This window comes from Chrysemys picta, chromosome 24 (genome assembly GCF_011386835.1).
Source record: "Chrysemys picta bellii isolate R12L10 chromosome 24, ASM1138683v2, whole genome shotgun sequence".
NCBI lineage: Eukaryota > Metazoa > Chordata > Testudines > Emydidae > Chrysemys > Chrysemys picta.
Genome location: NC_088814.1, coordinates 8,660,587 through 8,674,960, shown reverse-complemented (window position 1 = coordinate 8,674,960; position 14,374 = coordinate 8,660,587). Strand labels below are relative to the sequence as shown.

Genomic DNA, 14,374 nt, shown 5'->3' with positions numbered 1-14,374 from the left:
AGTTAAGACTAGAAGCCAGGAGTTCCGGTACTCAGCCCACTGGACAGCACTGCCTGTCTGCTAGACCTTATTACATGTGAAGCACCTCCAATCATATGTACAAACTTTTTACACAATAAACATTAACCTGGTAGTAGCTAGAACATTCACTTTTTCCAGGGTCTGCCTTAGCTAATGCCATACGGAGGATAGGTTTACACTGAGCCCACAGACACAAGGCGTCAGATTAGTAGCATCGTGGAAGTGTCATGGGCAAGGGTTGTTGAAAGGGGGTGGTCCTTATGTACTGTACCTAACCTGCTCTCTCAACATCTGTAGGAAGTGAGCGCGCTGGAGTGTGAGATCCAGCTGCTGAAGAATCTCCAGCATGACCGCATTGTTCAGTATTATGGCTGCCTCCGGGACCGAGCGGAGAAGACCTTGACCATTTTCATGGAGTATATGCCTGGGGTAAGAGAGCAAACACATCCTCTAGAATTGTCATCCTTGCCTGTTACTCTGATCAGGTCACCCCACGCTTCAAACCTTCTCAACTGGTTACTCTTTCTGAACATTTTAAGTTCAGCCTTGATGGCCTGTCACGGCTCTGCCCCTTCCTACTTCTCTTCATTTTTCTTATGGAAGTATCCCAGACTCAACCACCCACTTGTCCATTTCTCCCACGTCACCTTCCTGTATTCTGTGCATGGAACAATCTCCCTGAACTCCTCTCTAAGGCCATGCCTCTCTCTTCCTTTAAATGCCTCTTCCTACAAAACCCGCAAGAAATTAGACAACCAATAAACAAACAGTTGGGGCAAACTGAGGATTTATTATACAACAAAAATATGTGATAGTGTATTTTTAAACATTTCCCTGCCCTCCCACTCTGCATCTGATTGGAAGCTCTTGGCAGAGATTGTTTCTTCCTGTGTGTTTGGAAGGCGCATACCATGTTGTAGGTGCCTCCAGAATACAGATAAGTTCACTGGTTGGAAAACATGTTGGGGCAGTGAGATGGAACCTGTGTCCTACTGGAGTCTCTCCTGTTCCAAAGTTGTTAGTGTAGTTACTGTACTTAGTTGTTGCTTTTTTTTTCATATCCTGTTGGCAAAAAAAAGTTGTTAGCTGGTAGTCCTGCATTGAACTGTGCAATATCCAAGCAGACACCAGATATCGGGTCCCCTTGAAAGGATTAGAGTATTTTCATATTCCATCCTACCTGGGATCCATTATTTGTGACAGCCACCAAGGAGAAGTCAAGACAGTCTGATCTCTCTACCCCAGAGGACAAGGAGCTGAAGAGATTTTTTTGGTAGAAAAAATTATTTTTCAGCTAGTTTGCAGCTCAGAATAGCTAACCATGCTGTGAGCACAATCTCTTGGGTAATGAATGGATTCTCCCGATCCTGTGGCTTGTCATTTCTGAGCGAATCTTTTCCGTTTGCTTTTTGGTATAGGGTTCAGTGAAAGACCAGCTGAAGGCCTATGGTGCACTGACGGAAAACGTGACCCGGAAGTACACCCGCCAGATTCTTGAGGGTGTCTCCTACCTTCACAGCAACATGATCGTGCACAGGGACATAAAGGGTGAGAGCATCAGGCCGGTCTCGGGCATGTATGCACCAACACAGGAATCTGTGAAGATGGGGGGCTGAGCATTTATCTAGGAGACTGTATGTCATGTTTGGGGTTTGTTAAAAACTAAACACACTCTTGGAAGCCTCCAGCTTGAGCCATCGGTGTGACATCTCCTTTATGATGGCCTTCTCAGGGCCCAGAACAGTCAGCGGTACATAAGGGCCTTTATCAGCAACCTACAGAAAGAGGAGAGCTGTATGCACTTGTGACGGGTTGGGTCACAGAAACCCACTTGGGACTGCCACCTGATGTAACTACGCTACTTCTGAGCCTGTTTTCCCTGCCAGCTTGGGACTTCAGTCCCTTGCCTGGTTCGAGCCAGACACACTTGCCTGCTGCAAACACCGATCCAAGTCTGAACCACGTCCCCCACAAGCTGCAGGCTTAACTGAAAACAGCTTAAGAAGTGCTTCTGTCTCCAGCACTCAGATACCGAACTCCCAGTGGGGTCCAAATCCCAAATAAATCTGTTTTAATAAGCATTATACAGGGTAAACTCATAAATTGTTCGCCCTCCATAACACTGATAGAGAGATGCACAGCTGTTTGCTCCCCCCCAGGTATTAATAAATACTCTGGGTTAATTAATAAGTAAAAAGTGATTTTATTAAATACAAACGTAGGATTTAAGTGGTTCCAAGTAATAACAGACAGAACAAAGTATTTTACCAAGTAAAATAAAAGGCGCACGTCTAAGCCTAATACAGTAAGAAGCTGAATACAGATAAAATCTTGCCCTGAGAAATGTTTCAATAACCTTCTTTCACAGACTGGATGCCTTCCTAGTCTGGGCCCAGTCCTTTTCCCTGTACAATCCTTGTTTTAACTCAGGTGGTAGCTAAGGGATTTCTCATGACTGCAGCCCCCTTTGTTCTCTTCCACCCCCTTTTGCACAAAGTGGGAATCCTTTGTCCCTCTCTGGGTTCCCACCCTTCCTTCTCAATGGAAAAGCACCAGGTTAAAGATGGATTCCAATTCACACATGGTCACATGTCACTGTAAGACTTCATTACCCACTTGCCAGCACACATGTATACAGGAAGACTTGCAAGTAAACAGAGCCATCTACAGTCAGTTGTCCTAGTTGATGGGAGCCATCTAGATTCTAAACCACCATTAATGACCCACACTTTGCATAATTACAAAGGATCTGTTATATTTCATATTTCTAGTTTCAGATACAAGAGTGATACATTTATACAAATAGGATGACCACACTCAGTAAATTATAAGCTTTGTAATGATACCTTACAAGAGACCTTTTGCATGAAGCATATTCCAGTTACATTATATTCACGCTCATTAGCATATTTTCATAAAATCCTGTAGAGTTCAACGTTGCAGCGCTGTTCTCCACTTTGCAGCTTCTGGAGGAGCTGACATTTGGTGGTTCTAATAAGGATGGTTTCATGGGGAGCTATAATCTTTAAAATCCCTCCTCTGCAATTGAGCCCTTTCTCCCACATCCCGACAAAGGGAGGTTTTGTTCCTGGCTGATTCCCTCGCTCCCCACCTGCTGTCACCTACTTCGCTTCTTTTTTGGTTCCCTCCTAGATTAGCCTATGCCTGGCCAAACTGCTACCTCCTCATTGGTGGACATGCCTTAAGAACACCACATCTAGATCCAGCAACAGCTTCTGACAGCAGGATTTCCTTCAGGCTGCTGTCCAAACCAATCTTACCTCCCCCTTGCAGAAAATCTTCTCCGGCCTCCTGCACTAATGTCCTGTGTGACCCACAAAATCCTTAAACTGCCAGTTCCTAGTATTATCCTCTTAGGAGCCAACCAGTCTCCTAAGGGTTAACAATAGTTGTCAGCACAGTTTTCTGTTATCCAGTGGAGGGCCGGGGGGAGCATTCTGGTTGAAGGTGGAGTATCCTATGCAGGCCTGTAGGTCCTCACATCATTACCAGGCTGATAAAGATGAGGGAGTCGTTGGTGCAAAAACAGCATCTTCCTGCTGGGTCTTGTACATTCACCTTAAAGCTAGTCACATGAGCATTGTGCTCCCTGGCAGGTTACTCATTGGTACATCCCCATCCTCAATGCCAGATTGACACACTTGCCTCCAGGGAACTGGATGGACCCCTATAATACTCTGCATAGGGCCCTGCAAACCTAAGACTGCCCTACAGAGGGCACTTGACATAAGACAGAGCAGGTGTACATAAGGTTTATCAGACAGCAACAGTGAGGGGCTCCAGATCCCATTGCGAGCTTGAAGGGAGTGAAAAAGGCCCTTCTTAGGCTCTAACGTACATCTATATAGCAAGCCTCCATCTGCCAGTTCCCTCTGGCCAGGGTAAACAGGACCTCCAAGCAGATAACATAGGCTAACTTGTTCATTGCAGGAGTTCAGTCATCTAATTAGTTCCATCTGCTAATCTTTGCTTTCTGGCAAGCAGAATATACACCAAACCTGCCCTCAGACAAGACCCCTCTCAGCAGAGCTATGTACAGTCTCAGCCATTGACCAGAGGGGCCCTTTATAGGTTGCCAGACCTGTTTGCAGACACTGCAACAATGAGAACACTGACTCAGCACTTCCCCCCTTCACTTCCTTGTGTTTTTCCCTAAAGTGGCAGTTGTTGACAAATGGCTTGATTGCAGCCTGGAGAACAAAGATGGTGGCATAGCAGGTCACCAGAGGCTTAATTGGGAAAGATCCTATCATGGACCCAGGCACATCTGGATCAGATGTAAACTCTACAGGTTACAAATCCGAGAGCAGAATTGTACAACAGCTGCCTGAATTCTTTTCCCTCCAGGAGCCAATATTCTCCGTGACTCTGCTGGGAATGTGAAGCTTGGGGACTTCGGGGCCAGCAAACGGCTGCAGACCATCTGTATGTCTGGAACAGGTATCCGCTCTGTCACCGGCACGCCATACTGGATGAGTCCAGAGGTGATCAGCGGAGAGGGTTATGGAAGGAAAGCAGACGTATGGTGAGGAATTGCTCAGAGCTTTATCTATATTCCACAGAGAGTCACAGCTTTTCTTGTCATAGGTGATGTGGTCAGTTGTTAATGAATCAGCCCTGCCTCTGTAGATTTGGATTCAAATTTAGCCTGAATCAAAAATGAAAATGAGTTTGACACAATTTGGGCTAGCTGATCACAGCATGAGACCCGGGGCTGCTGCGGAGCGTATCATGCAATTTCATCTTCAAAAATCCATTCGGCAAGTCTGTGGTCCCTCTAACTATTACATCATCACATGGAGGCAGTTTCTTTCCTCCTATCAAGATGTCTGTGTTCAAGACTGACTCTCTTTTATTGTACTTCCATCCTTCCTGTATCCTTTAACTGTGTCACATCTAGGTTAGACAGAAAGCCACTTGGGATAGAGTCCTGTTTTCAGTTTGTCTTCAGTGCCATAAGCGTGCACAGCACTTATAGACACAGGTTAGGATTTTGGTGCATTGACAGAACTGTGAGGAGGGAATGCCTCCGACTGGGATAGCAGGGGAGCTGTAGGTCAGGATTGAGGTGAACAGACAGACATATGGAAATTGTAAACACACTATGATTAGCACAAGTCAGGAAACAGTACTCACGCAATAGAGGAATTAACAGTCCCAAATCCCTAAAGTATTAGTTTCTGGAGACAGTGGACTGGCCAGGGCCATAGTTAAGTTGTGCAGCTTTAATAAGAGTTACTGGTAAAAGCAGTGCTTATGTCTCCTTAATTAAATGAGGACTGCATTATTTTTCATACAACTACTTAACAGAATTGTAACTGAAAATTTTTCCCAGTATACAGTGGTCTCTCCCAACTAGGAATCTCTGGGAAAGCGTGGAGCACATGTGCATCCCCCCCGGGATTGATGCAGTTGTAAATTTCCTTTTGATGCTGACAGTGGTCCATTCCCATCAGAGAGGCGCTGCTGTTGGCTGAGCTCCAGGCTTTACAATCCTGATGGTTATTTTGGGGTCAGAATTTTCCAATTCCATGTTAGTCTCTAAGTAATGTGTATAGAGGAGACACAGAAACGTAACCGATCCTGCCACCTGGCGCTCAGCCACCGCTGCAGGCCTCTCCAGTTTTTTTCTTAAATAGCAAAATATGTGAGTTATTTGTTATTGCTGGAAAAACTTGACATGAAAAACATTCCTGCTGTTTGCTGAATATCTTAAAGAAACTGGATCTGCTTAAACGGTATAAATCAGTCTAAACAGTAAAATATCCCTGCTTGATCTTGAGCAAACCCCAGCACATCAGCACACATGGTTTACATTTTCTGTACTCTCTTACTAAGTCTTAGAAAGACTGCGGGGAAATCAGTGTTAACTTTTTTTTGTTGGGTTTAAACCTTGTCAAGAAACTGGTACTTGTGTATGCATCAGATTTAATTCCTTTCCTCCCCTGCTTTGGTGATTCATGGGGATTCTGCCTTTGATGGAACATCTTATTCTTTGTGGCACAGATCAGAAGAGTTTAGTTTTAAAGATGAATGGGGAATTTTTCCCTATTTAATACACCTCTACCCTGATATAACCCTACCCGATATAACACAAATTTGAATATAACGCGGTAAAGCAGTGCTGCGGGGGGGCAGGGCTGCACACTCCGGCGGATCAAAGCAAGTTCAATATAACGCGGTTTCACCTATAACACAATAAGATTTTTTTGGCTCCCGAGGACATCGTTATATCGGGGTAGAGGTGTAGCAGGAAGTGTGATCTGGAAGCCAGGAACTGCTCATGTCTGTCAGTGATTCCGTCTTGGCCTTGAGCAGGTCACTTAATTCTTCTTGAGCAAAATTCACTGCCATCATACACAAGCACACTTCCATTCGAGTCACCGGAGCTACACGTGCATCAAATCACTGCTGACTTTGTGTCTCTCTAAAATGGGGGATAATACGAGCTTTTCTTCCACACAAGGATAGCAAGGCTTAGTGTCTTTCTACTCTGAAAAGTGTTTTTGTCAAAATGGCCTGGTGGGATTACACATCTCTGATTTACTCAGTTCACAGGTACAAAGAGCTCTTTTCTATCTTGCAGCCCTGCAAACCTCCCCCTGGGATCTGAGAGTTCAGCTGGGTGTTATCCTACTCCTGCACCAGCACCTGTGATACGAGTTCAGAAGGTCAAATGATGCTGTTAGTGGCATCTGTGTGGATCTGTTGCCTTCAGTGGGTAGCACAGGTGTTAACTGAGGACAGAGTTTGAGGGCATAGGGCTGCACAGTTGTAACTTAAGAAATTGTTGATGCTGTGTGAGCCACAATGGAACCCAGTTCCCTCTCCCAGAGCTGCCAACTCTCAGCACAGTAGTAAAAAGTAGTCAGCAGATCTGGCTTGGAATCCATGCAGGGAATAGATCTGAGTATGAGGTCATTTTTATAGTCCCTTTTCCGAGCAGAGCTGTACCTGACCACCTGCTGCCAGGAATTCCTCCGTAAATGCTAAGCATTATCGTATGAAGCTCTGTCTCATATTTTTTTCCTGTCTGCTTCTACAGGAGTCTCGGCTGCACTGTCGTCGAGATGCTGACCGAGAAACCACCTTGGGCAGAATATGAAGCCATGGCAGCCATTTTCAAAATTGCCACCCAGCCAACCAACCCCCAGCTCCCTTCTCACATATCGGAACATTGCCGGGACTTTCTAAAGCGAATCTTTGTGGAAGCCCGGCAGAGACCTTCAGCCGAAGAGCTGCTCAGACATCACTTTGCACAGCTCCTGTACTGAATTACCTCCCATGCCAGCAGTTCACTCTGGGCTTTCAATGCCCCTGCCTGGTGAAACCATGCAAATGACCGTTGTGGAGCTGCGTCTTCAAAATGCTGTCTCAGCTGTCCTAGTCCTCTGGGCAAGCGATGCTGAGGAACCTGGGGTGTGGCCTTGTGTCCTGGTATGTTTTGCTGGACTGATGCTCATTCTACCAATGGCTGTGCAACACAGAGCTGCATTTTGTCCTTGTTAGCTTGTGAGGTTGCAGCTGGCTGCATGTTTTCTGCAGGCACAAGCAGAGGGATCTAGGAAGCTTCTTGTTGAATGTACGTAGGCAACAGAAATCTGAACCAAAGTGGGACCCGGAGGAGCTATGTTCAGAGTAGAAACATACGACAGCCACCCAAACCCGCTCTCCGCAGCGGGCTTTACAGTGTGGATGGCTCTGTTTTCCAGACTGCTAGGTCTTTCCAGGCTTCTACAGTCCAAGAATCCAGCAAAGCCATGTGTCATTGAGCACGCGCTCTCTATATAATTATCTATTTTTCTTCTTAAGTATTCAGCATCTGAAGGTGTTCAGAAAATATTGATTCAGAAAATATGTGAATAGTATTATTTTATAATGAAACCTGGGGTTCGGGGTGGGAGGGGGAGTTGTTTTGCTATCCAAATGTCAGGATAATTAGAAAGGAGTTCCAGCAGAACACGTGCTTTATAGGGCCTGTGCTAAAGGGCTCTCCCAGCGAGGTTAGAGAGTCCATACTTGACTTTCAAGGCCAAAGTTATCCTACTCACTGTACCTCCCTAAGACTTCTTGTTCCAAACAAACCTCTTCTGGAAGGGAGAGTTCGCAGGACGGCTTTCCGCTGCACCTGTCTTTTCAAGTGATAAACTATTTATACCAATCCCTTAAACCAAAGATGATTTCAATGCTGCCAGAGAACTTACTTCAGGGAAAGGTTAAATACTTGCATTAGGCCAGACTGGCAAAGCTACATGAAGAAAATGGGTTGCCCTTCCTTGCATAGGGAGGAGTTTTCTGGACACTAGTTCACTGGGCGTTCTAGGCTGAAACCAAAGGTGATCTTTCCCTGCATGTTTCAGTATATGTGCAAATATTTGTTTCAGGTTTCTATGATCTTTTTAAAAAAACAAAAACATGTTAGAGAAGCTTTTGTAACTGAGACATGTCAGTTAATGAGGCAAAGGTAAAGAGCATTTGTTATGCCTGTCTAAAATCGCCTGGAAAAATGGGATTGGTCCCCAAGAGAGAGAGGCATAACATACACAGACCACTTCGCTCTGTTGCAGTGGTTCTCAAACTGTTTGAATGGGGTCGCCAGGGGTGGCTTTCTACTTGCTGGGGCCCAAGCCCCACCACCTGGGGCCGAAGCCCAAGCCAGAGTCCTGGGCAGCATGGCTCAGGCTTCAACTTCCGCCCTGGGTGGTTGGGCTCAGGTTATAGGGACCCTGCCCAGGGCTGAAGTCCTCAGGCTTCAGCCCCCCCACCTGCCTCCACCCCGCCCGGGGCGGTGGGGCTTGGCCGGGCTCCTCCCCCTCCTGGGGTGGTGGTGTAATTTTTGTTGTCAGAAGGGGCTCGCGGTGCAATGAAGTTTGAGGAACCCCTGCCCTATTGTTTCTTGCCATGGATATGTACCAAGCTTCTGATATCTCTGCCCCTGGTGACTTGCTAGTCTCAAACGCTGCATTTTGGTTGGTACACTAGTCCTGGTCTTAGTGACACAGAGGACTGAAGGTAATAAGACCTCATTTAAAGGCACACTTGTGGCAGATTAAGTCATGGTTTTATTAAACAGGCTCCTCACCTAGGAGTAAATAACACCTTGGGTTAATAAAACTGAAAAGGCGTAATCTAAAATGGCTTTCATGGACCAAACTGAGAGACATGTGTAAGCAGTGAAAGCAGACTAGTGATTGTAATCAGTTTCTAGTCAGTTTCACTTTCCGGCTCTCAGCCACTGACACAAGGATGCAGTGTTTGGGTTGCAAGCATCTTTTCAGAAATTATTGAATTCCTGTGGAAACACATCTGTTGATTTTACAAAAACCTGGATTTTGAGCCAAAATGTCCCAGATGGTGTCCCTTTTAAAAACATACAGCCTCACTCTCGGTTGCCCTATGCATTGTCATCACTTGCACCAGTGCAAAGTGGGGGTATAACACTACCACTCTGCTTTGGGAGCATTTTACACACACGCTTTGCACTGGTGCAAATGACCACATAAGGCGCAGGACAATGGAAAATTGGACTCGTTCTCGATAGGACTGAGTAGTCCTTCCATTGGGCCAATGGCAGCATTATTCAAGCCTGTGGTTTTAGCACTCGCAGCCAGCTCTTACCTTTTGAAATGTACCAAAGATCAGAGCCTTTTCCTGCTACAGAATTTAACTTGCAGGTGTACAGCAGCCGTGAGGACCAATACAGCATTCTTCTTTGGCCCCTCTTTACCCAGCTTGTCCTCACAGAACTGACCAAGGCCTCTTCTGTGGTCTTTACTTATTACCCAGCACATCACTGTTTGGGAGAATAGAATAGGGGGCTGAGGAAATGGTGCAACTTGTTTAACGTTTCAAAGCAACTAAATCCTCAGGATCTGTTGTGGCTTTTACCTCATACGTATCCCTGGAACGCTGTTCTGGAGCAGAGCAAATAGCATTCTGGACTGACGTGCCAAGTCCTTTACCCTGCCAGAGCCTCTGATCTTATCCAGAGCTTTGGCACTCCCCACCTATGCTGAAATGTGCCTACTCTGCGTATACACTTGTATTCCAGTTTTTATTAATGGAAGAGTAAATTGCAGTTGTACAGTGACAGAAGACTTCTGTCTTTGAGAACATGGTAAGCCAGCTCGGACTTCTTGTATTCCAGTACCTGACCCAATGCCGCCCGTTCGGCACAAGTACAAGCCAAAGCATTACTTGTATGTTTGGAGATGCACTTTTATGAATGTAGTTTATATCGCTCTTTTTTAGCTCTTTTTACATCATGTAAACATTGATGCCTCATACTTTTATTTATATCGTAAAATATCATATTTGGTGATTTTTATATATATCGACTCGACTGTTACAGGGGGAAATAAATTTGACACCTTTATGAATTTAAAAAGGAAAAACAAAAGCAGCTGGTTTTGCAGAGCATTTGCTGATGGTGTAGAACGAGTAGTGCCAACCCAAAATGCCGCCTTTGGTTCCTCACCGGGCCTGTCAGGCACTCACCCCCATTCATGCAAACTGAAAATCTTCCATCTGTCCCAAGTGGAGCAACCTTGAGGACTGACTCTCATTCACACTAGGCCCCGTCCGCATAAAGGGGCCTTAGAGTGGGCATTTGTATCCACTCTTGTAAGGCCTCTTGTCTTGTACACAACTCTGGCAATGCCAATAGAGCCCATTTGAGGGATCTGCCTAAAACTAAGCAGTCGTGACTATCGCAAATCTCATTTTACATCTGCAGCTGCTCCTCCCGGGAAGGGAGGGAGACTCAATGCTTATGAGCTCTAGGATCCTCAAGTGAAAGGTCCTGCAGTAATGAAGAGAATAGAATCTCTGAAGGATAACCCTGTAGTAAACCATTGCTCCTGGGACAGTTAAGACCTCAAATCATTAAGGTGAAATAGCTGCAAAATCCCCATTAGAAAGGAGATTGCTGAATGCCTCACCTGCACGTTCCATGCAATCAACTTAGCATTGGAACAAACCAAGCGTGGAGGGGATTTCATTCCCATTGAGCTTGTGAGGAAACAAAAAATTGGCATTTTGGTCTTGGTGTGACGATTCTGTGCATTCCAGGTTATCCACTTGCTCTCCAGTAGATCTGATTTCTCTCCCAGTCACTGCAAATTGCAGCAATTTGGCTTCTGTGCATGGAAAAAAAATATTCCAAAGCTGTAGATCACGAAAGCAGTTCCCTTTATTTTGCTGTTAATAAGCAAAACAAACTGATCCATAGGGGAATTGGTGCCTACTTTGGTGACGCACATGATTTCTGAGGTGCCAGCAGGGCCTGTAGAACTTGTTGATGCCTCAGGAAATGTATATCCCCACTGTATAACCGTTCCCTGGTATGCAGAGGCCAGGTGTCCAGCACCATACAGCAGATAGGACGAGTGCCCAGTGATTGGTGCTTAGTCACTGTGGCTGCTGGGGGGATTAAGTGTCTGAAAGTGAACTGAAACCTGTGTTCGGCACCCAGGCATTGTCCCTGCAATTGGGAATTGACTGATTTTTCAGAGGCCTAAGGGAGCTGAATTCCCCGTGGGATTTGGGCACCAGCTCCCAGAGGCTCCTGGGACTTTCCCAGGCAACATTAGGAGCTGATCACACTGAATTGGGTTTGAATTTCCCAGCTGGGAGGGAGACGTGCCTGGGAAGCAGTTTAGAGGATTCTGGAGTCCGTAACCACGTGTTTGACACGACCTATGGGTAGCAGGGAGATATTACTGTCTTAACCTGGATTGTGCAGAAGACCTTGAATCAGTAGTTTATCTGATTATGTATACCGACCGGGGGCTTGCAGTGCAAAGCCAGGCCAATGTATCGTTTCTTTACAATAAAATTATCATTTATATGAAAACTGGCTTCTCAGGCGGTGTCAATGCTCGTGTGTGTTCCTTACAGACGGAAGAGAAAAAATGAGTGACGTAATATCTTATTGGACCAACTTCTGATGGAAGTGACAAGCTGTCGAGCTTCATGGAGCTCTTTGAAGCTCAGCTGTCCTTTCCACCCATAGAAGTTGTCCCAATAAAAGGCATTGCCTCGCCCACCTTGTCTCTCTCGTATTTTAGGCCTAACCTGGTTACAACAACGCTACAAATGGCTCCATTGCCAGTGGTTTCTCGGGTAACTGGGCTGACCTACTTTCAAACACAAGGCTGAGCTTGGTCTGAGGAAGAAGTTTTTTGCCCCAGTGACTCTCCGGGGGGATAGAGGGAGAGAGATCCTAACGGTGAAGCATTGAACGAGGATCCAGTCCTGGGGCCAGGTTGGTATGTCCCCTTTGGCTAAGTCCCTGCCACCGGAAGGGGTGGTGAGTATCTGCCCTTCCTGTCATCTTGTTTCTGCAACTCCAAGGGAGGTGCCAGAATGGGACAGAAGAGAGTCTGCGCCTCTCTAAGTACTTCTGTGGCCCCCATCACACTGGTATCTGAGTGCCATCCGAGTATCGAAAATAGAAATACCATTCTCTTCCTCCAGCTTGCAGAAGAACAGCTTGGTTAGTTTTAGGCCTTTGAAAGGGGTATTGAGAGAAAGCAGTCAGATGACGGGCTCTGCATTTAGCTCTGAAGGGGGTGATCCCCATGCTCCCATTCCCTGTGGCGGGGAGTTCCGTAGTCTAGGCCTGGCTCCTGTGAGAGCTGTCTCCTGCACTATTTAATAGTGTTATGGCTGTGGGAGGAGGTCATAGTCGGGAAGAGAGAGAGGGTCTCTTAGAGCTTAGGTCAATCCCATGGAGGGCTCTGAATATCGGAACAGACACTGAGCTGAACTCTGATCCACAATGAGACCATGCGGAGACCTGGGGTGATGTGCTTATGGCACCCTGTGGTGTTTAATTGGCTACTGTTTGGTCCCAGTTGGAGCTTTCAGGGAAAGTAACCTAGAGAAGCCCATGGAGCTTCTAGGGCAGTTCTCACCTACAGTCGGATGCTGCCAGCTGTGCACATGACCTAAATCTCCAGAAACAATGGCAATCTCCAGAACTGCTTTCCCTCGAAGGTTGCTAGTTGGTCCTTCCGGGGAAACAAACTGAGAGTCAGAGAAACCAGCCCATTGTCCGTGGGGCAAGTAACGAGACTAGAGAGCGCATACAACAGGGGCTTTGGGCTCGAAAGGGAGGAGGAATCTATCCGTCTCATTGGAGCTTGCTAGCAATTGGAGTGAGACTTTCAAAACTGCCTACAGCATTTGGATGCCAACGCCCACTGCCGTCAATGTGTCTAAATGGCTTCAGGTCTGACTTTCATTTACGGTACCCCAGAAGAGAGCAGAACCCTTAATCCCCTGGGAAACTCATGGCTCAAATTGTCACTGGCTTTTTCTGGTGCCTTTTCAAACGGCTTGTCGTGTTCCGCTCTGGTGCAAGGACCTGAGTCCTGGCTTCCCTGAGCAGGACCCAAATGCCTCCAGGATTGCTTTTCTCCCTGCTGGGAGTAGCTATTTACCATTTCATTCAAATATTTAAAAGTTGGTTATTGTAAAGTGTGGTGGGACCTGAGTAAAGGGGGGTTAACGGTCTGATGCAATATCAACCCCTAAGGGTGTGAAATGACTGAGTTTATTAAAAAAAAAATGCCATGCAGTACCCAAAGCCTTTGAGAACCAGACACCAGAGGCTGTCCCGGCCAGAGCTCTCATGCAGTGCTAGAAATCACCCCACATCTCCTAACTCTGTCGTGTCTCATTGCAGGGTGTCTGTCTCCAGTGTGGCCAAATAACATCTTTGTACCACTCCACCATGGTCTAGTCCCCTGGGAACTTCCCATTCCTGAGTGTTCGTCAGCCCCTCCTGGTACTCTGGACAAAATACTGTTCTGGGGCTAACTTGGATTCTTAAATTCATGGTCTTGCAGAATGAAGAACCTGGCATCTCTAGGGATGTCACTAAAATCAGACACCCTCTTCTCTTTCCTCTTCTCTTGTTTTAGGACAATAGACACTTTCTGGCTCTCATGACACTGGTAGCTTAATTCTACTTGGTGTCCAGTAAACATTACTGGTAGCTTTTTGGGGTACGGTATTAATGCACGCTTCACAACTACGGTCCCTTAATCATCTGATTCTTCTGCCAAAGTGTAGGTGGCTTTACCATTGTTGTCCTATTTCTTAAATATTGGCCCCTGTCCTGCTACCATGTGTGGAAGTGGAGATAGAGCAGAAAATAACTGGGGGGAGATGACCGTGAAAGTGACTAGACACGGTGCTGATCGATTCATACATGAAATAACTTCTCTGCCTTTTGTTTCTTGTAATGGGTAAGTATGAGTAACCGTGATACAACTATGCAAGTGAAGTGACTCTAAAGATTTATAATATTTGCCTTAATCTCAGA

General features: G+C 46.1%; 1 protein-coding gene across 3 annotated transcripts in view; it reads left to right on the top strand.

Annotated features, from left to right (window-relative positions):
• MAP3K3 (mitogen-activated protein kinase kinase kinase 3) overlaps positions 1-11,896 on the top strand; it is a 53,282-nt gene extending 41,386 nt beyond the window's left edge. For 2 of the 3 annotated variants that reach the window (XM_042857148.2, XM_005309625.5), the window contains 4 exons: positions 319-450; positions 1,440-1,569; positions 4,390-4,567; positions 7,088-11,896. In XM_042857148.2, the coding sequence (XP_042713082.1) occupies positions 319-450; positions 1,440-1,569; positions 4,390-4,567; positions 7,088-7,316 (669 nt within the window). In that variant the 3' untranslated portion in view covers positions 7,317-11,896. The remainder of the gene's footprint in view (positions 1-318; positions 451-1,439; positions 1,570-4,389; positions 4,568-7,087) is intronic. The other variant, XM_042857149.2, reaches the window with a different exon arrangement.
• The last annotated feature ends 2,478 nt before the right edge of the window (positions 11,897-14,374 follow it).